The sequence below is a fragment of the Berghia stephanieae genome, chromosome 2 (genome assembly GCF_034508935.2).
Source record: "Berghia stephanieae isolate SIO BIC M18660-M18661 chromosome 2, UCSD_Bste_1.3, whole genome shotgun sequence".
Lineage (NCBI taxonomy): Eukaryota > Metazoa > Mollusca > Gastropoda > Nudibranchia > Aeolidiidae > Berghia > Berghia stephanieae.
The window spans coordinates 80,357,162-80,379,757 of record NC_088361.1 but is presented as its reverse complement, the minus strand read 5'-3'; the positions used below and the strand labels follow the sequence as shown (position 1 = coordinate 80,379,757).

The following is a 22,596-nucleotide window of genomic DNA, read 5'->3' as shown; positions in this document are numbered from 1 at the left end:
CAATAAATTACGTTTACATAGTGGTAAACATACTCTGGCCATGCCGCCATAATTGGAGGCGGCCCTACTTTAACCAGTGAACTGCCGCGCTCTGGACAATCCCGTATTAAAATTTTGGCCAGAGAACTCGTCCTTCAAGTATCGATCGATTTAAATGACCCTCATCTTGTTCATTTAAATTGATCGATATTTGGACGAGTTTTCTGGCCAAATTTTTAAATACGAGTCTTTCTAGAATTCGGCAGTTAACCGGTAAACTATACTGTATTGATTTACTATTACTCAGAAATTAGATTAAATTAAAAAATATTGTGATATAATATAGTTCTTAGCACTACAGGAGTTTGACTGTATGGAACGAGGAACGTATTCGTAAACACTAAAATTGATTGGTTTCCAACTTTTGACTTAAGAGCCCGTCATGAAAATATAGAAGGAAAAGGGATGATCTCAGCCAATCATTCAAGTTAGTTCATAACATTGATAATTTAGATTGTGACAATTTTGTCAGCTTCTTGCCAATTACATTTACCCGTGGCGACAAATACAAAACATACACCAGGGCTTGCTTCCAAAGTCTTCATCGTTATGTCAATATCAATTCTAATCAAACTCATCATTAACTTAGAAAAAATATTTTCCCATTATTTTTCATTGAATTGTTTAACCAGTTAACTGCCGTACTCTGGAAAGACATGTATTTAACAATTTGGCCAGAAAACTCGTCCTTCAAATATTGATCGATTTAAATGACCCCCATCTTGGAAAAAAAACAACAAAAAAAAAAAAAAACAAAACAAACAAACAAAAAAACCCCCAAAAAACAAAACAAAAAACAAACAAACAAAAAACAACCCCCCCCCCCCAAAAAAAAAAAAACCCCAAAAAAAACCCAACTCTCAAACCTGGGACTTGTCTGTTTCATGCTACAGAAACCGGGAAAACCTTCTGTTCCATGTGAGACATAACATGGCTATGAACGAGCTAGAATTAAGAAAATATTTTAAATTCGCAATGTAGATAGATAAATGAAAGTTAAAATGCTCGAGACATCTGTATCATCACTTTATGAAACCCGTTTTTAAAAAAATCGCTTTCTTCGTTGTGCTAGCAGTTGGTGCCAACAGACTTACATAATTTGTTACTTTCTTCTTTCTTTGTCTCTTTTTTGTTAATCTTTAAAGAAACGTCCTTTACATCTGCCAACACAATGTGCATAACATCTTCCGTGTTGAATCCATCTAGGATTTTGATCCTGAATTTCTATTTATCCTTTGCCTTTGTCGATTTTCCTGAGGTGCTGATGCGTTTGAAAGCTTTTATCTTCAAATCCCTATCCATGACGTACTCATTGCACACATTTTCTGTGACGATCAAAGTGAGAATTCATCTTGCAATTATCCAGAATATTATTTTACAGTCACGCGAATAAATACGTTTTAAAATGATTAGTGCTTATTTAACCAATTTACTCTGCTACTATGGAAAAACCCATATTTGAAAATTTGGCCAGAAAACTCGTCATTCACATATCGACCGCTTTAAATGGCCCTCATCTAGGCGAAACAACTCTTAAAGGTTATAGAGTTGGGTTTTTTTCCAAGATGAGGGTCATTTAAATCGATCGATATTTGAAGGACGAGTTTTCTGGCCAAATTTTCAAATATGGGTTTTTCCAGATTACGGCAGAACTGCCGTACTCACCAATAATCAACAGCAGGGGGCAGCGTAGCTCAGCGGTAAGGTCTTTGCTTCGTACCCGAAAAGTACCGAGTTTGATCACTTGCCGCTGCACTGTGTGGCCTTGAGCAAGGCACCTCGACCAAGCCCAATTTGCGGCGCTGCACTGCGGCTGACATCTGGGTTATTCCAGTCTTCCCTTGGAATAGATCCTAGAGAAAAATTTCCTCTCTGGGATGAATAAAGGGAAATTTATTTTAATTTTAGTTATTTTAATCAGACAGCATTCTCTTCCATCTGTCTGGATTCTAGGTGATGTAGAAATGGTTTTTGTTTTTTGTTTTTGTTTTTGTTATTGGCTGAAGAAGGGTTTTGAGCCGAAACATTCCGGGTTTGGTGTTTTTCTTTTGTCGAAGCTGTTGTATTCATTTTTGTTAATTACTTGTAAAGATTTTTATGTAGTTTAAGAAACAAATCCCCACTATCTACAATGATGGTATTTCTTGTGTCGCGTATGATATAGATCATAACTTAAAATTCAATGTTAACATCAATCAAGTTCACTCCGTCATCATACTGTTTTGAAACGACTGGTCACATATCCACAAAAACTGATAATTCAAAAAATAGAAAAAAAACATACAAACCAAAAAAAAAAAATCCCCAAAGAAACAAACAAACAAAACAAAGGAAAACAACAACAAAAATAATACAAAACAATTTAAACAACAACAAAAACTTGAGCATTTATGTAGTGCAATGTCCACTAACCGAGCTTAAAGCGCTTTTCAAGGGGTCCCTTGGCTAACAGCATCACTGAACACTTAGAGACGAGACACGACGCCTGTTAGACGGTATTCTGTTTTACAATTTTTTCGACAGAGACAACGCTGTTAACGGCCAGGTACACATTTTACACATGAGAATGCGAGTTAAGATCCTTTTCAAAGATATCAACCTTTCAGCGCGCTCTGAGCCCTCAAGTTCTTAAAGGCGAGAGTTATTCCACTAGACCCCATAGCCGCACAAACGAACCCAAAAAATCCAGTACAAAATCACAATTTGTATATTGTTTTATTGTCTTTTTGTGTGTGGACACTACGTATAATAAATCCCGCTTTTATGTGTCAAAACCAATGAACCTGACTATTTTGACATTTGAAGGTAAAAAGTTGAGTACTTGTACGCGTCGCTCTCGTATTATTACCCCCCCCCCCCCCCCCATCATCATGTGGACTATTTATTATCTCATGAACTTGGTCTCTAAATTATAGATAATTGGTTTCATTTTTGAGGGGTTTTTTTTCTCTCTCCCTAAAACATCTGTCCACATCAGTTATAACTCAGAGACGACGAAGTTAATATTGAAACTATTAAAGATAACAATAATAATGATGGAATGATAATAAAAATAATAATGATAATAATAATAATAATATAATAATAATAATAATAATAATAATAATAATAATGATAATAATAATAATAATAATAATAATAATAATAATAATAATAATAATAATAATAATAATGATAATAATAATAATAATAATAATAATGATAATAATAATAATAATAACAATAATAATGATGATAATAATGATAATAATAATGATAATAATAATGATAATAATAATGATAATAATAATAATAATAATAATAATAATAATAATAATAATAATAATAATAATAATAATAATAATAATAATAATAATAATAATAATAATAATAATGAGGATAGTGATTTTAATTATAATGATGATAATGAAGATGATGATGATAATGATGATGATGATGATGATGATAATGATGATAAGGAGGAGGAGGAAGAGGAGGAGGAGGATGAGGAGGAGGAGGAGGAGGGGCGGATGAGGAGGACAATGGTGATGATGATTATGATGATGACGATAACAACAGGATAAGACAGGAATTGTTTGGTTAGCTATAGGAGCATATCGTCGTGTAAATCAGAAGGTAAATAATATATTTCATAATCTTAAACCATTCATTTTTATCACTGGTTTCTATAAATCTTTCCACCAGAGAGCTCAGACAGCCATATATTATATTATTTTTCATAGAAAATTCCACGTTTTGCACATCAAGCAATACTAACCATGGTTTTATAATAAAGACTCGTACGAAAACCTGATTGGTTTTTATGAAAGAACGATTTGAGGTATTGAGGTATGACAGTCGGCTATAGACCTAAAGGTCCTTGGTTCGAGTCTCGATGTAGGCGGCGCAAAGCTGACTCCTCCGAAGAAGGTTCTTCATTCACATCATCACACCCTTTTAACGTTTAAAATGAATACCTGGTAGGTAACAACGTCGTCTTATTAGAAAAAAATATTATTGTGATGACTCCTTACAGGCGTCATGTGTCGTCCTGTTTATTAAGTTATGCTGTTGGTCCGGGACCATTTGTAAATATTAGTACATAAATGTAATGTAATACCAAGACCAGGACTTCGGTTCTTGATAACAAAGAACAGTTCAAAAGAAATTCATGTAAACTTGACTCGCATTTATTGACATTTCGCTTCCTAGTCGAAAGATAGCGATTACAAGGTGTCAATGATCTTTAAAAGCAAAATGGAATATAATATATCATATGGAATACTTCATTTATTTACTTCATTTGCATCGCCAGTTTTTAACAGGGTGCCGATGTCTCAATTAAAAACATTCACATATCAAGGGATGAATCCAAACTGTTTTTTCTCTTCTCTGATCCTCTACCCATCCAGCTGTGATGGTTTAGCTGATGATAAATTAGTAGGTTATTAACCTTGGATCGGTGGGTCGAGGGTTTGGATCTTATACAACCGGCGACTTGTTCTGTAGAAAACGAAAATTCGATAGCATTTGATTACGCTTGGAAAATAAATGAAGTTTTGTGAAGCACATGGAGCATAATGGATCCGTGGAAAATGCTTTTCATAAGTAGTCATTTTAAAAATTCACTTTAATTATAAAATGTATTTTACAACAGAAACTATACATTTTATTCCGACAATAGTTTAATACAGGTTGGAACAAATATAGTGTCATATACATATTTGAAACTAGACACAACTAGTTTTCCTTTAGTGTATGATTTGTTGAAATTGTGTAAACTGTTGAAAAGTTGCAGATATTTAAAACCAAAATCATTAAAAATCGCATCTGCTCCTAACTTGTCTCAATAAAGGCGTGCGATATATCAACAGAAAGAAAAAACAAATGTCTACTTAGATATATACCACAAGCCAATAAGTTTTCTCTTATGAGAGATAATAGCAAATTTAAAATGTCTAGTTTCTTTTATAATTGACTAATGTTATAATGAGAATAAAATAAATGCCCTTTTTCGTGAGGTCAGTCAGTTGGTTTCACTTCGGGATAACTGTTGATCCACCAAATCTCCGAAAAGTTTTGTTCTTGCAGTGACAATTTGTTCAAAACTACTCATGGCAATCTATGGTTCATCATATTTGAGGTCAAATTCTTTCAATTACTCCCGACTTATTTGTTTGGAAAACTGTAGAGAGGATTGTATTTGATTCCTTTATCCATGAATTTCTTTAGACAAACAATAACGTGAGTACTTTACCACGATGCGCATTAATATTTGACCAACTATATATAAAATTTCAATTTATGATAAATGTCAGCAGCTTGTTCCAATTTAAATGATTTCTTTATAGCCTCAAGAATTTCATTGTGATTTGAGAATATTGGACAGGAACATCACAATGTCACAACTTCCTGAAATGTCCTGTATCAAATACTTGCACACAATGATAAAATAACCTTTTCTTTTTGACACTTTTAAAATCGATGATTTAGAAAGATCCCAAACTTGATCAAACTCTAAATTATAAAGAGACCATTCAAGTTTCAGGTTTAATATTTTTTTATTTTTTTTGGGGGGGGGGGGCAAATTTGTTTAAATTTTTTTTTTATTCATTGCTATTTAAAGGAAAAAAATCTGGCCAAATTAAAAAAATCGTGTCTTGTCAGTGTTCAGCAGATTATCCCTCATATTTTAATATTGTCAATATTCTTTTTGTCTAGCTGTTTTTATATTGTGAATTCTAACTACCCGTCATATATTTTATGTTGTTCAACTTCTTCAATTTCGCAAGAATTAAAAATAAACAACTCTAAATTGCATCGTCTTTTAAAACCAATAAAATTAAAACGTTCTATCACAGGAAGCTCTTGAAAAGCAAGCGATGCAAAAAATATGTTTTCCCAGATTTCATTTCCAACTTGTCAACGTCTATTTTTTCTATTTTTTTTTCAGGCCAGGACAAGATTTATTGAAAACGTTCTTTCATCACACGTCGCAAGCCTTCTTGTGTAACACATTAAAGTGTTAACCAAAGTCTTCTTTAAATTACACCTTCTATCATCAACTAGTCTAGCCTCTTCGGTTTCAGTCTGGATTTTTCGTAGAGTAAGTGACTCAACGACTCAACGTGGAAAAACATCATCAACTGACATGGAAATGATAGGAATAATATAAAACGTATACATCATTCCTGTATGAAATGATTCATGAGTGTTGTGCAGAGGATAATGTTAAGTTTATAGTTTATAGAACGTTTTGAAAAAGTACACAGTTGTTTGGATTTTTGTTATAATTCTCTTTTAAAATGGATGCTCTAAAGTCATACTTATATAAAATAATCCCCAATAATCACAACAACATAATTCGTAAGGGAAGTGACAAATTACGACGCGCCAGGAGCCGTGAACGGAATAGACCGGAAGGACTTCCTCAAAGGTCAGCATCTACTTCTCATGTCAACTTTGACCCTCATGATGTTGATAGCGACACAGGTTCAGTAAATTCGGTTCGAACCTTTTCTCCTGTAATGTCAACATTTCGACACAATCACCATCGTGCTTCAGAGCCAGATTGCGGTCCTAGAAATAACAATTCCCCACGCCATTACCATAATCAAAACTCTCATCCTCATCAACACCAACATCCTCAGCCTTTTATAAATCATGCCTACCAACAAAACGATAACGAAGTTGCAAGAACTCCACCGCCGTCTAAACCGCCTCGAAAAGATTTGATTTTTTCAGTACAACTTGATACAGAAGGATTGAACGATATTGGAATAGAAATCGATTGTGTTACATCACCCGATCTTGACAGTGGCAATAGCTACTTCACTGATCATGGTAACAGATTCTCACTAGCTCCGTGTGCCAAAGGAAGACGGGGTGATAATTTGGAGGACTACAGGAACGGTGACCAGGCAATGGGAGGAGATCCTGACGAAGTCAGTACCAAAAGTGGATCTCCTGGGGAGTCATCTTCGGCAACGTTTAAGGTGGTCTCCCTTACAAAAGGAAGTAGATGTCATCTTGATGGTAGGATCAAGGTAAATGACGAGATAATGGATATCAATGGGGAATCTCTACAGAAGGAGTCTAGAGAGTCTGTCAGGTGAGTGTTTCTTCTCGTAGTCTCTTTAAAAAGATCTTTTATTTCGCTGGATTTTTGCTGATGTAAGATTTGTGAGATTATTAATTTTATACCTACTGATTCAAACTTAATGTCCCTCACCACGTATTCTATAACTTCATTGTTTATGAACCGATTTGCCCCAAATTTGAATGGAAGTAAACATGAACATTCAGAAGTCATACTGCATCAAAATCTTTTCGTTATTGTAACAACTGCTGACACAATAGCCATGTCATGAACATCAACAAAAAACAAGCATTTCGTGTTGAAAGATACTTGCACTTGAAGTCACAAAGGAAAGGTCAATTTGAATTGAAATAACGCGTACCATCGTTTGTCAAGACAATCAGAAGATGGTGTGAAAGTCTTTGGTAAAGTGGTTGTCTCTCGGGGACCCATTCAGAGAAGGGGGGGGGGGGGGAGCATCTTAAAAGACGCATGGACAAAATGTGGCTTAAGTTCAAAATTCTGTCGAAGAGACACTGAGAAAGTCTCTCACAGCCCCGACTTGAAACCTCTGGATTTTCTCCTTGGGTATTTAAAAGATCAAATGTCAGGTGCAAAATTCCAGTCTTCATGAACTGAGACATCGAGTGGAACAACTAGTAAAGGTTATTGACCAACAGCTTTATGAGATATCCACACATCACGAGAGTACGCAAATGTGTGTGACGCTGCGCAAGGGATGTCATTTGTGCATCTCCTTTAATAAAATCATCATATATTAGTGGATGTGCGTTTTCTGGTAACACATACGTAACTGATTCTCCGAATGGTTAAAAAAAAGTTTATTTGCTGTGGATGTATTTTATGTTCAACGAATTTTGTGATATTTGATTTCTCCACAAGGACATAAGTTTGAAACACCCGGTATGTGCTTTTGCATATTTACAAAAGCCCTGCTGTATTAGTTGGTGAATTCCATGTCAGAATATAAGGATGGTGACGTTATGATTGTCAATCCTAATTTTATTATTTTTATGGAACATCTTTATTATTACTTTTATGTTTTGACATTTGAAAATAGCAGTCTTTTGGTTTGATTATAAGGTAATGGTATGGTCGAAAATACCAGGCATACATTCTTATAGCAAGGTTGCTTCTGGTTGACATCCTCTCATAGAGAAACATACACAAAATGTACTCAAGGCGCTTTACAAAGGTCTCAAGCCAACAGCAGCACTTATTGCTTCTTAGAATAGCCGTCAGTTTTTCATCTAGACTCACACCCTGATCAAGTGAAATACTGTGCGAAAAATGGTTTACCAAATCGCGTTACGAATGGCCAGACACAAATAAATACACACACACACACACACACACACACACACACTCACTCTCTCTCTCTCACTTTCTCTCTCTCTCTCTCTCTCTCTCTCTAACACACACACACACAGACACACACACGTACTCATTCCACCCAAAACGTCCACTGATAAAGCTGGCATTTGTTTGATTGCCAGAAATCTGGTCACATACAGAACGATGAACCATCGACACCGAACTCATCACTTCCTCGCTTCTACCGTATGATCAAATTCTCTCCTCGTTCACAACTCAATGAATGACAAAGTGACGAATTAGATATTAGATTACAATACAATCAATTCTCGAGGTGAGCAATTTATTTAATATTGTTAACGATATAACAAATTTGTCACCACATCAATCCAAATGGCTGAAAATCGAAACTCTGACAACATCGGACAAGGAAGTATACATGTGTGTGTGTGTGTGTGTGTGTGTGTGCGTGCGTGTGTGTGCGTGTGTGTCCAACTAAATCCATGAACATTAATAAAACGCATTTCATGATTTATTTTAGTTCAGCAGCAGGCTAAAGATAATAATTTAAACAATACACGTTTTTGCAGAGACTTTAAATTCCATTTTCATTGGGATAATGTTTATAAATGTATAATGTATGAGGTTTCCGATCATTATCACCCATCCAACGACTGACTGCTCTCAACATCGCTTGACTTTGCCACCCTTATGGCGATATCTATCAACGCAACGGTAATATTTGTTATCAAGGTCTACTAAAGGAATGTTGAATTTAATATTAATTATTATTACGAATATTATCTGACATGTTTGGGGGGTGGGGGGAGGGGCTTTTTGTCTAACAACATATGAAGTAGAGTTTTTTTTTAAATGCAAAAAGATGTTTAGTCAGTTTATGCTGTTGTAGACAGTGGCGTAACATGTTATGTCATCTCAACGAGATCACGATTTTATTTACGGCGTTATTGATTGTCAGTACCTATTCCTGGGTTCAATGATTGCCAACTATAGTTTATTAGTCGTGCTTAATTTAGTAAAATCAGAATTGTTAATTAATTAATTCTTTAAAAGTCAAAGAAGCTGATCTTGGGACACGCCCTCACAGACTACCCAACTCACAATAGATAGACCGAAATAAATTGAGCTTTGAGATTTTTTCTATAGCGCAATATCCACTAAAAGTGCTCAAAGCGCTTTAATAGGGCTCCCTGGGCAACACTTAACATTTAGGACGACATGACACCTGTTAGGTGTTGGACAGAGACGACGTTGTTAACGGCCATGTACTCATTTTACACCTGAGTTTGGTGAGAGAAAGTAAGTTAAGAGCCTTTTCCAAGGACTCAACTATGCGCCGAGCGAGGCTCGAACCTAGGACCTTCCGATCCGAAAGTGAGTGTCATACCACAAGACACTGTGTAATTATTATCGTTACCTTAGTCTTACATAACAAGACACTATAGATAAATCAACACATAAACTATTCATGTTCCATATTTATCGATAATGGAGCACTGACAATCGCGCTTTCAAATCTTGATAATAATATAGAACACGAAAAAGTGTGCCCTGTGCTACTTTGTAAGGCGTATATTTGAGAGTCTCCAGGAGACTACCGATGAAGCTATTCGATAGCGTAATTGGTATCCATAATGATATAGTTATTCTTTAAGTTTTCTAAACAACACGATAAGCGTCTTCTTAGTTTGTCCAGGGTTCAATTACTCGGTGGGTTGTTATTATAAACAGAACATGTTGGTGTCTTGTTCGTGTTACTCTCGTTATCATAATCATTCTTATTCTCCTCCTCCTCCTCCTCTTCCTCCTCCTCTTCATCTTTCTCCCCCATCTACTCCTCCTACTTGCCTCTCCACCTCCTTCTACTCATACTACTCCTCTGCCTCCTCATCCACGATCGTCACCGTAAAGAGAAGTAGATAGAGGATGGCTGGCTGTTTGATACTGTAGACGTATTTAACACCTCCACCGTATTTATGTCATATCGGCTTCTAACATAATGTCATCATTAAACCATAATGCCGTACACCCCCCCCCCCCCCCCCCAAATAAAATACCGAACCAATTAAAAAAAAGTAAAACAAAAAGAAAACATCTGAAGACTTTCGTTAGAAAACGTTTTTTTACTTCATGTCGATGAATTATCAAATTAGGTATGTTCATCCCAACTTTTCAAAAGTTTCAGTCTTAAACCTTCGAAAGCAGCCTTAGGTTCTTCTGTAGAAGTCCAAGCTAGAGGACATCTTATTCTATATAAACATGAATGAAAATTAACTGCCCAACATTTTTAAAAATGAGTTTTGTCAGTGTCAAGCATTGTACTAAGGGTTAGCATAGTTCTTAAAGACCACTACAGTCTAGAACTGCTCATCCTCTTAGGTTTATGATTATGTTGGCGCCTGTTGAGAGGAGGATAGAGAGATTTTCTCTCTCCATCAAAACCCTTATCGGTAATGATGAAAGAAATAGATTAAACCCTTTTATGATATATGAACTGCTTACTTCTCCTCATCCCCCTTCCCCATCATCATTATTTATCCTCCACGATAATATATTGACTGTCGCTTTAATATATCAGGTGGCTTTTTAATTAAGCACAAAAGGTAAATGGGTGGAGCAGAGATACATGGACAAATGAAATTAAAAAACAGTAATATAAATAATCTGAATTGACTTACAAATTCTAAAGGAAAGGTGGATTGAAGTTGTTTAATTAATCATGCGGCTATGTGGTCTTGTGGTATGACACTCGCTTTCGGATCGGAAGGTCCTGGGATCAAGCCTCGCTCGCGCATAGTTTAGTCCTTGGAGAAGGCTCTATACTCACATTATCTCGCATTACTCAGGTGTAAAATGAGTCCATGGACGTAACAGCGTTGTCTCTGTGCGAAATAAATTGTAATATCGCCTAATAGGCGTCATGTCTTGTCCTAAATGTTAAATGTTGCTGTTGACCAGGGACCCCTTGTAAAGTGCTTTGAGCACGTTTAGTGGCTATTGCTCTATATAAAAGCTCACTTTAATTTCATAATGACAAAACGTTTTAGACACACACACACACACACACACACACACACACACACACACACACAAAAGTCTTGACTAGCCTTAGTCTCTGTCCAATCACAAACAACCCAATCCCTGTACTACCATTGTCATGGACTCAATGTTTCAATGAAGTGTTTTAAAACAATTCTGCCATACCCACTGACAAAAAATGATTTTTAATGTATTCTTTTTATTGATCATTAACAGGTGTTATATTATTATAATGAGGAAATAATTTTCAAACTTGAAGTAAATAAAATGAAAGAAGCGATGAATCGAAGAATGAATAAGTGTGTAGGCGAACAAACATCAAACAATGATATGATGACTAAACCATGATAAAAATACAAACGAATTAATAAATGAATTAATGAAAAACTATGCAGATGAAGAGAATGTCCCCTGTTTAATTTTCCATGCGTTTGTTGAAGCCCCAAAAGGAGTTCCAAAGAAATTAATTGAAATACATGAATCAAAGATTGCTGACGAGAATGAATATTGATTTGTTTCAAATTAAACAAGATGCACATGGCGTGGGAATGGCTTCATTCCATAGCTGTTCCAGTCTCTATTCTCATATTATGTGCATATTAAGCCTTCTCAGGTCGGGCTCGGTTTTATCCTGCCCTAACTTCATTATCTTTCTAATAGAACAGTGACAGCAATACTACTTGGGACTGCAATGAGGTTCGAGTTAGCAACAGTGTTACTGCTCTTTTGGTGAAAGTAATAAAAAATAAATTTAAAAAAATTCCCTTTATTCACCCCATAGGAGAAATTTGTCTCTAGGGTTTATTCCAAGGGAAGACTGGAATAATCAAGGCATTAGCCGCATTGCAGCGCCGCAAATGGAGCTAGGGCGACGTGACTTACTCAAGGCTACACAGCGCAGTGGGTATTCACACTCGGTATCTTTCGGGTACGAACATAGCAATCAGAGAGGGCATTGGGTACGAAGCAAAGAGCCACGCTGCCCCCTGGTCTATGATTATAAGAAAACAGTCAAAGTATCCATAAAAGGTATATATTTGTGATGTTAATATGGGATAGCGTGGCTCAGAGGTATGGTCTTTGCTTCGTACCTGAAAGGTACCGAGTTCGATCACCCGCCGCACTGTGTGGTCTTGAGCAAGTCACCTCGCCCTAGCTCACTTTGCGGCGCTGCACTGCGGCTGACACCTGGGTTATTCCAGTCTTTCCTTGGAATAGACCCTAGAGAAAACTTTCCCCATGGGGATGAATAAAGGGAATCTTATTTTATTTTTTAAATTTTATTTTTTAAAAATGACGTCTGTCCGCTTCATAACATTTGATTTGAATGAAAAAACATAATTAGTCCCAGTTATGAATTACTTAGATAAGTGGTTCTCAGTATTTTGCACCTACGAACCGGTATGGAGAAAAAAAAATTTGATGGACCTGTAGCGAAAGCAACAATTGGGTTATTTGTCACTTTTTAAAATATGAATATGACCTAAAATCGTAAACCGGTATTATGCCAGAATCTAGACAGCGATTATTATTATTTTCCGCAATAAAACAGTTAAAGGTCATCAATATTTAACATTAATGATCATAAATTCAATTTTTGGCAATTACATCTCCCCAACAGTAACACCGGCTTGAGAGAGACCGTCACAAAGCAAAATCAAAACAACACCCCCGCCAAGAAAAACAAAAACAAAAACAAAAACAAAAAATCAAAATCAAAAACAAACAAAACAACAACGGCAACCCCCCCCCCACCCCCACCCCCAACAAAACCCAAATACAAATAAACCAATTTAGTATATCAAATCACAAGATTGACTCTGATACATAGAAAAAAAAAAAAAACAACCAAAAACGTGAGATTTTATATAGAGCAATATCCACTAAACGTGCTCAAAGCGTTTTAGAAACGGTCCCAGACCAATAGCAACACGTAACATATAGAACGAGACACATGGCGCCTGTGAGGCAATTGCTATTTTTTTTCCAACAGACACAATGCTGTTAACGGCCAGGAACTCATTTTACACCTGAGTACATATGAGTTAATGTGAGTAAAGACTCAACTATTCGCCTAGCGAGGCTCGAACCCAAGACATTCCGACCCGAAAGCGAGTGGAATAACACAAGACCAGATAGCCGTTCAAAATTTACAAAAGAAAATGTGAAATAAATATGCTAAAGAATATTATTCCGTGCGCTTACTCGCTGATGTACATTCAAATAAATTTGAAATGTTCTCAATTTGTTTTAAAAATCGATTTTAAAGACATTAATATTATTAATCAACCACCAAATTGCAAATGACTCATTGACTTTACATCCAGTTCCAGCGGTTGGATGTCATGGCTTTCCATTCATTCTCCACGATCAATTGCCGCCTCATTACATTATTCCAATCTCATTCCAGTCATTTCCGTGATGTTATCTGTCCAGCATTTCCTTTTCCCCTCCTCTCCCGTTTGCTCCTTTAACCATTTAAATGCCGTAATCTAGTCAGAGACGTTTTAAAAAATGGTCAGAAAACTCGTCCTTCAAATATCGATCGATTTAAATAACCCTTATCTTTTCAAACTCTCTCAAACTAGACAACAATGGCGGCGACAATGTTTACTTCCGACACAAAATTGCACCGCTAATTTCATCTTATTTCGCGATTCGTTGATTGAAGACCTATCCTTCGCTTAATATTATATAAAGTGTTGTATGATGATTTAGAATTACAGAGGCATCAAAAATAATAAACCATCCTCTTGATGGAGTAGAAAGAATTCATGGAAAAGCAATAGAAAGGAAAGCATTCTCAATTACCAACAATAAAAAACATATTTTATACCATGAATTTAGTATTTTACCATCTGGGAGAAGGTTTTGTCAGATTAAATGTAGAACTAACAAGTATAAATCAACGTTCGTTCCATCAGCAATAAAAATTTTGAATATTTCATATGGTACAGCAAAACCAAGGATAGATACGTTGACTGATTGACTGATTAATTTATTTAATGTTAGATTAAGTGACCAATTGATAATGATAATATTTGGTGTTGAATTGCCAAAAATGTAACGAATTGAAAATAAAATGAATATGTTTATGTTGTGTATATTGCACGCGTGAAAGAAAGAGAGGAAGAGAGAGAGAGAGAGAGAGAGAGAGAGAGAGAGAGAGAGAGAGAGAGAGAGAGAGAGAGAGAGAGAGAGAATAAGTAGGAGTGAAATATCTTTTCAATGTTATAGTTATCATATAACGTTATAACAAGTGTAACTAAATGACAAATTGCCATATTTATGGACTATTATTATTATTATCTATTATTATTATTATTATTATTATTATTATTATTATTATTATTATTATTATTATTATTATTTAAATCGATCGATAATTGAAGGACGACTTTTGGCCACATTTCAAAATACGTGTATTACCGGAGTACGGCAGTTAACTGGTTAATTATTCCTTCCAGTATATTATTTTCCTCTAAAAAAAAGTTGTGCATTCTGATAGCCAGGATTTGAACGTTTTTTTTTCATCATTGAAAGTTATTTTTTCGATTTTAGCCTTATCGATTCTCGAACCTGGGTTTCCTTCTTTTGCCGTCTATTGTATTTTTACCCATTTTCGATCCAACACGTTCTCATTTTGAATTATTATTATTATTATCATTATTATTATTATTATTATTATTATTATTATTATTATTATTATTATTATTATTATTATTATTATTATTATTATTATCTTGAGGACTCGGGTCTACGAATATTTACCAAGTCTGGGGTCTTCTGAATTCATTGGTATTTCCTTAATAAATAGAGTTGATATTTCTAATCTATTGATGCTATGCTAAGCTACGTAAATCAAATACTCACAACATCCGCCAGTCTGATATAACGTATCAACAACAAACTATGTTTAACCTTAAAAGTATATTGTCTGATTGATAGAATTTAGTGAGGACTAATAGTTAAAATAGTTGTCTAAAAACAATAACAATGAGTTGAGAGACGTCAAATTTCGTTCCATCTATAAGATCTAAAAGAGAGTCTTTATTCACCTTGGATGAAAAGGAAAAATTTGGAGACATTATAATGGAAGGAAACATATATCTTTAAATTATATTTTTCCTTCATCAATAAACACTCTAACGTTGCTGTAGGTGCTGGAAGGAAATCTTATATAAATCTGCTATGATACTATATAGCTTAAACGTTTTTGATCAAAGAAATGAGTTAAAACACTAAACCTGTCAACCCCCAACCTCTACCAAAGAGAATTGCTTTGAGTGCAATAGCAATGAATTTTGTCAACATCCACTTTTCTGGGCGTCCCATTGATTGATCACGTTCCAGATTCTATGGCTTTATCCACTTCATGCTTTGAACATGTGAAAGAGCATGGCAGCGCTCTTTTTAATATTGTACTCGTAAATACATTGTAATATTGTTTTGAAATACGGAGAGATGAAATAATATTGGAAGTGGTCAAAATCAAATCAAAACATTTCAGCCGGTGCATCTATGAGGAAGTCTGATAGCCGGACGCAATTATGGGTTTGATTTACATTGTTGTAACGGAGGATGTATTCATCACAACGATACGGTAGCTGCTAATAGTGTCAGCAATTTTTTTCTAACCCCCCAAAAATAAACAAAGACAAAAAAAAAAACGAAAAAAAAAAAAAAAAAAAAACACCCAAAAAAGACCCAAAAAAAAGAAACAAAAAAAATCAAAACAAAAAACAAAACCAGAAAAAACCAAAAAAACCCAAAAAACAAACCCAACTCCCAAAGATATAAAGCAAACCCCCTCAACTAAAATAAAAACTAATAAGAATACAATTGAAGCAGACGAACAAACTAACCGAACAACCATGCCTGATTTCAAGAATAAATTCACTTCTTTAATAATAATAATTAGCTATATTGATTTCTTCGTTACCTACACTGCACTTAAACTTTCATCAATATACAAGTTGATAGAATCTATTATATTTGATTATTATATTTGTTTTTAGTCTTATCTTTATTGTTTCCCCATCTCGTGAAGTCGGCCCTCGTGTCTGTCCCAAACTTTGCAAACTAAATTTTGAGCTTGATCTGGTCTTGACTATCTAGATATCATTTCAAATAGCGTCATCTTTTATGTTCTTCAACTACAGTTTCTTCTTGAGTTATTTAATATTAAGTTCGAGGCCTACCAAAGGTAGATGTATGGAGTGAAAACGTAGGAATAAGTTTGCATTCTCTCACTTATCTAAGATGATATAATACGTGGATTCTAGCTCTGTTTACATTTCTGTGAAATGATGACTCCAAAATTGGCTGTAATGGGGAAATGATGTACGCGTTACCTGGCACTATCGACGTTCGAATGATAAAAATCTGTACGTGGGATTAGCATAGAATTTGATAACAGAATTTTATCTAATACACAGTGGCACTTTACGTCTTGTTTAACTGGAATGACAAGCTAGTACTTTTATCATTTCATAGAAAAAGCAAAGGGTATTAAATTTTGTTATATTTTTGTTCGTGAAACCACGTTACTCTTTCAAGTTTGGCTTTTATATGTGAAAGAGCCGTTTGACTGAATAAGATCTTTCCCTTAAAAAACACCCCCCCCCCAAAAAAAAAAGAACAAAACAAAACATTAAAAAAAAAAAAATGAAAAAAGAAAAACACCCCCTCCCAACCCCCCCCCCCCCCACACACACACACACAAAAATCAAAGAACAACGCCAAAAAAAAAAAATATATATATATAAAAAAAAAAATAAACAAGACAAAAATAAACAAAATCAAAACAAAACAAAAAAGCGTGAGATTTTATGTAGCGTAATATCCACTAAACGTGCTCAAAGCGCTCTACAGTAAGTGATTTGTAAAAGATTTAGCCTTAAAGTTACTGGTCAGGGGCTGAAAGTTAATCTTATAATCTAGAACTTTAAATGGAATTATTTGGCTATCATTCTTCGAAAAAATGTTTTTCTGACCAAACAGTTAAAAGTCTTTTCTCAATGGATTGATCCAAATTAACAAACAATCTCTTTGATTCTTCAGTGCAGTCAAGATATAGCTGGTTGAAGTCCGATAATGTCATGGCCATGAGAGATCAAAGACTTTCCTGACCTTATACTTCAAAAAAATAAAAGTCAAGATGACGATTATTCATCTTGATGGGGTTGAGGTATGGCTACTATGATACTAATTCTGAGTCGACGGGAACGAAAGAATTCCTAACCTAGGCTCGAAGTCGTTAACAGATAGCTAGGTATGATAAACGAAGATAATTATTATCGTCTCACAACGTCCATCACTGTGGAATGAGAAGTAAACATTATCCTGGGTTTTACTTTTAGTTTATTAATGTGATAGTTCAGTTTTAATTTCATGGATAATCTTCCCGACAAAGTAAGATGGGTTCTCAAAGGGGTTTGAGGTGATATAAATCAGTGAGTGCGGTAACGTAGTAAAAGACGGGTTTAAGTTTCAAAGTTATAAAAGATAATTTAAAGACATGAAAGTACTCATGCAGAAGACAATTATTACCCCCTCCCCGCAAACACATAATAAGTACAAGTTCACATGCAAACATATATACGCAAACACACACATTGTTCACCAATATATTTACTTTCAATCAAACACACATAATACTGTAACAAGTAAAAATACTTTTTTTCATTTTGGTCAGAAAACATACTTCAAATATCGATCGATGCAATTAACCCTCAGTTTGCCAAAAATTTCTCAAAAATGAGAGCCTTCATTGAAGCCTAAGGCGCACAGCTATTGTTTCTCTTTCTGAAAATGTTGAGGATTTAAAAACACATTCGTACGAACTATGGAAGATCCTAATGTTTGAGTGAAATTTAGTTTCGAAATAAGATTTAACTGAACTTTAGCCTTTATATAGCGCATTATCCACTAAATGTGCACAAAGCTCTTCACAGGAGTCCCGAGCCAACAGCAACATTTAGTAATATTTAAGACTAAGCATGACGCTTGTAAGGCGATATTATTGTAATATATTTCGACAGAGACAACGCTATTAACGGCCAGGTATTCATTTTACACATGAGTACAATAAGAGAATGTGAATAAAGAGTCTTTTCTAAGATTTCACACAACATTGCGCTACTCAGAGAGGAATTCGAACCAGGGACCTACCAGGTCAAAGGCTAGTGTCATACCCTAAAACCACAACGCCAGACTTTAAATGTGACCAATTGTCTCAAAATGCTTTTATTTTATTAAATGTTATGCTCTATCTATAAAATCTGACATAAAATATATGGCTTTATTGAAGAGAGTTCACTGCCGTACTTAGGAAAGACGCGTATTTAAAGGTTTGGCCGGAAAACTCGTCCTTCATATATCAATTTATTTAAATGACTCTTATCTTGGCATACACTCTCAAACCTTGGACTTCGGGAAATTAAGTGTTGCTGTTGACTAGGGACCCCCCATAAAGCGCTTTGAGCACGTTTCGTGGATATTGCTCTATGCTATAAAATGAATTAAAGAAAAAAAAACAAAAAATCCATCCATGACATTTGGAGCAGGTGCCCTTATCTGGAATACGAGTGTAGTAATTGGCTCTGGAGATAATCCAAATAGGGTGAACTACATTTTTAGGTCTCTGTTAAAATCATTTTATGACAGCTGGGGTACTTAATTTGATAAAGCACTTCATTCGTCACTCACCGCCTCAAACCGGTTTTAAGTCGAGGTGGGCGAGATACTGAGAATTAAATTTATTTGTGACCCACCTCCTCAAAACGGTATTCCATTGACTTTTACAAGAGGTATACAATTGAATTATAAGTCTAAATTATGAAATTTAAGTGATATTGATTTGCTTTATTAAACAGAATGAAGCTTCGATTTGATTAACGAAAGACAGATAATGCGGACGTTTTGAGTTTCACCTTTGTAAGCAATAAATCATGATGAATGAAAAATTCAAGACGAATGAGAGATAAGAGTATGACGTTGTTTAAGTAAGGCGGTGTTTCTTTCATTGTGTTTTGTTGACAAAAAGGGTAAACCCGAAACGTTCACATGATCTTTCTTCGTTGATTATATTGAAGCTTTCATTGACTAATTGTTATTTGTTATTTTTTGAGCTTCAAGCTGCAATATTTGCATGGAATAGAATGAGTTTCGTTTAGTGAACTTTTAGAAACTTAGTTATTTTGACTTTAAGATTTCACTTCAGCCGTAATTTTCATTCCGACGTAATACCGATTCGGTTGGTCACATAATTTAAAAAAAATGTAAATCTTGTCTTCATGTTTTTCTTCTTTGTTTTTGAGTGTTAGATATATTGAGGGAACGAACAGAGTATCACAAATGTAAAAAAAAAAAACCAATCATTTTTTTTCTGACAGTTTTGATTATTTTGGCATCTACATTCAATTTCAATGTTATCAGTTTTGGTTGCTTCGTCTTAATTTAGGTTAAGCACTCGTGAAGACGTAACAATGGAGTTGTAAGGCACAGACAGAATTCGTACGAAATGCAGGAAAAGTGAGGATTATTCAAAATTATTTTTTTTTTACGAGTGGATGAAATATTCTTAACAAACCAATGTATTTCATAAAGTGCCGAATAATAAACATTTAAAACTATTTTGGCTAACTCTTCGAAAAAGATACAAACCTGCGACAAGTCTGAAGCATGTAATATCGATATTCACTTCTTGTCGAATCTGATAGATTCGTGTTTATTTCTTTTACAGCATGCAACAGGTTACGATGTTTTAATATATCCGTGCCATATTGAAATGCATGTAGATCGCGGATAAAAATGATATAGTACAAATTGAAAAATTATGTTTGCCATCTTATGAATTATTCTATATTTTTTCAATAATCAAATAGTAATAACAGAATTGAAGAAACGAAAAATAATTTTGGGGATGTCAGTTTTGCATTTTCATAATGATAAAAATAGAAGTAGATTCAACAACCCCCCCCCCCCCCCCACCCCACCTCCCACGCCGAAAAAAGTCCCCAAAATGTCCTTCCCCACCACCCTTCCAAAGTCAACCCCGACCTGCGAAAAAAACCCCAAACTAGAACAGAAAACGAAACAAAGTAGAAAGTATGATCAAGAGAAAATAAAGAAAAAAATCCCCAACAAATATGCAAAATAAATAAATAAATAGATAAATAGAAGGAAAAAACAAACAAAAACAAAAACGACAACAAAGAAAAAAAACAAAAAAAAAAAACAAAAAACAAAACAAATCCCAAATACATTTTAAATTTTTCAAGTCCCTTTCACAAGGTTATGCTATTAGTATGGTAACGATTTTTTTTGGTCTCAAATGACTGAGTTCCTTTTGTAAACCGGGTGAGTTGTACAAGAAACCGACATTTTCTATACTTCGTTTGGCATTTTCAGTAAATACGATCTGCCAACTTTGACATACAATACGTCTCCCCTTTAAATAGAGACAACTATTTCTAATCAAATAATATTACATATAAAAGGTAATCATCTTATCATTTTCATATCATATTAAAATGTCAATTTCTTTTGCAACCATGTCATGGAATTAAACGACCTCAATGCAGCTTTAATCGTCCTGTAAGCTTCAATTGTTTCAACACGAGCACATGACTTTTATTCTAATATTTATTTGCAATGGGTTCTAATTCATAATGTGTGTAAAGGTAGGGTTACCTTGGTAAGGGGCCCCGACAGCTTCACAAGCAAAGGGACCGAGATCGACCCCTTGTGCAATCGAGATTTTTTTCTGACCCCCTTGTCCATCCAGCAGTGATTGGGTAGCTGGATCTGTTAGATCTGGCGGAAAGTACTGTGCGATAGACCAGCGCTCTATCCAAAGGATCGCAAGCAATTGCTATTGTCCGTTTCACGCTATGGAAACAGGGATAAACTCCGGCTCTGAAGGACTATTTTTTTTACCTAGTTAAGCTCAAGCATAAGGTTTATTTAGTTTATCTATTAAGTTTTGAACCATTTGATTATTTTCAACTTCAATCATTATTATGGGTTATGCCCGTCGCTTGATATTTGCTTAAGTAATAGCTTGTCTGTTAGATTGATTACCTTTGAACTTTGAATTGTTGTTTACAAAACCATACCAGACTAGTTGACACACTATGTTAGAATGTAGCGCTGTGATAATTTGAGTGTTAATTCTAATTTCATAGTTTTCATTGCACGTATTGTTGCCTTCATCTTGACATTTTAAAAAGATTACTGTGTTGTGGTTTGATGAGAAAGTTTCAATCAAAAATACCCACTCAAAGTTGTATTAATGACGCTTCCGGTTGGCATTCTACACTTTGTGGCATTGGGACAGCAAAATAATGTCAGTAAGTACTGTTAGCACAAACCGGTGTTCTCAACCATCATAATTTACCCAATGAACTCGTCCAAGCTCCTATCCAGAAATCCTGCTGTTTTGTCTACAACCGCTATAATATTATCTTGGATGAAAGAAACTAACTGTTGGGTGCCTAAAGTTGAGATTATCAACGTTTCATCGTTATGCTCTGGACCCTTTCACTTCTTTTATTGATTTCCACGATGCACTCACAGTTTCATGTCAAATCGCTTCGATGAATGGTCAAGACATTATAATAATTGGCCTAATGACTCATTTGTACCTGCGCCTACGTATATAGATAGTATGCGCTTGGCTAAGGAGTTCATAACATTGCCATCCGGAAGTATACTGACCAACACAAAAAACTATGTGTAACCATGAACATTTATAGTCTGGTTCATTCAGTTTAGTGAGAAGTACTCACAAACGTGGATGGCAAAAGCAATAAAAAAGACCTGAGTGACGTCATCTTCGTTCTATCTATAAGTCAATTCAGAGTTTAGTTAAACCGTTAACGAAAAGTGCTGACCTTTATCTGTTCTTATTCAGGTAATAACCGAATGTCAAGCCTTCGCCCGCTTAGAGAAGATTCTGTCTTTATCAAAGGCTTTGATCTCTTTCTGGCTCATGCCCAATTTTATAACAGAAGGTAATCCGATGAGATGAAAATAGTTTGTTGCATTCAGTTGCACTGATTTCCATAGTCAGTTAATACTGTCTTACTCGGAAAATAGAA

General features: G+C 35.0%; 1 protein-coding gene across 2 annotated transcripts in view; it reads left to right on the top strand.

The window, feature by feature from the left end:
• The window catches only part of LOC144965619 (uncharacterized), an 85,080-nt gene that overhangs the window by 18,059 nt on the left and 44,425 nt on the right, over positions 1 to 22,596 (top strand). For both annotated transcript variants that reach the window (XM_078901161.1, XM_078901160.1), the window contains exon 2: positions 5,972 to 7,129. In XM_078901161.1, coding sequence (XP_078757287.1) covers positions 6,324 to 7,129 — 806 coding nt within the window. In that variant the 5' untranslated portion in view covers positions 5,972 to 6,323. The remainder of the gene's footprint in view (positions 1 to 5,971; positions 7,130 to 22,596) is intronic.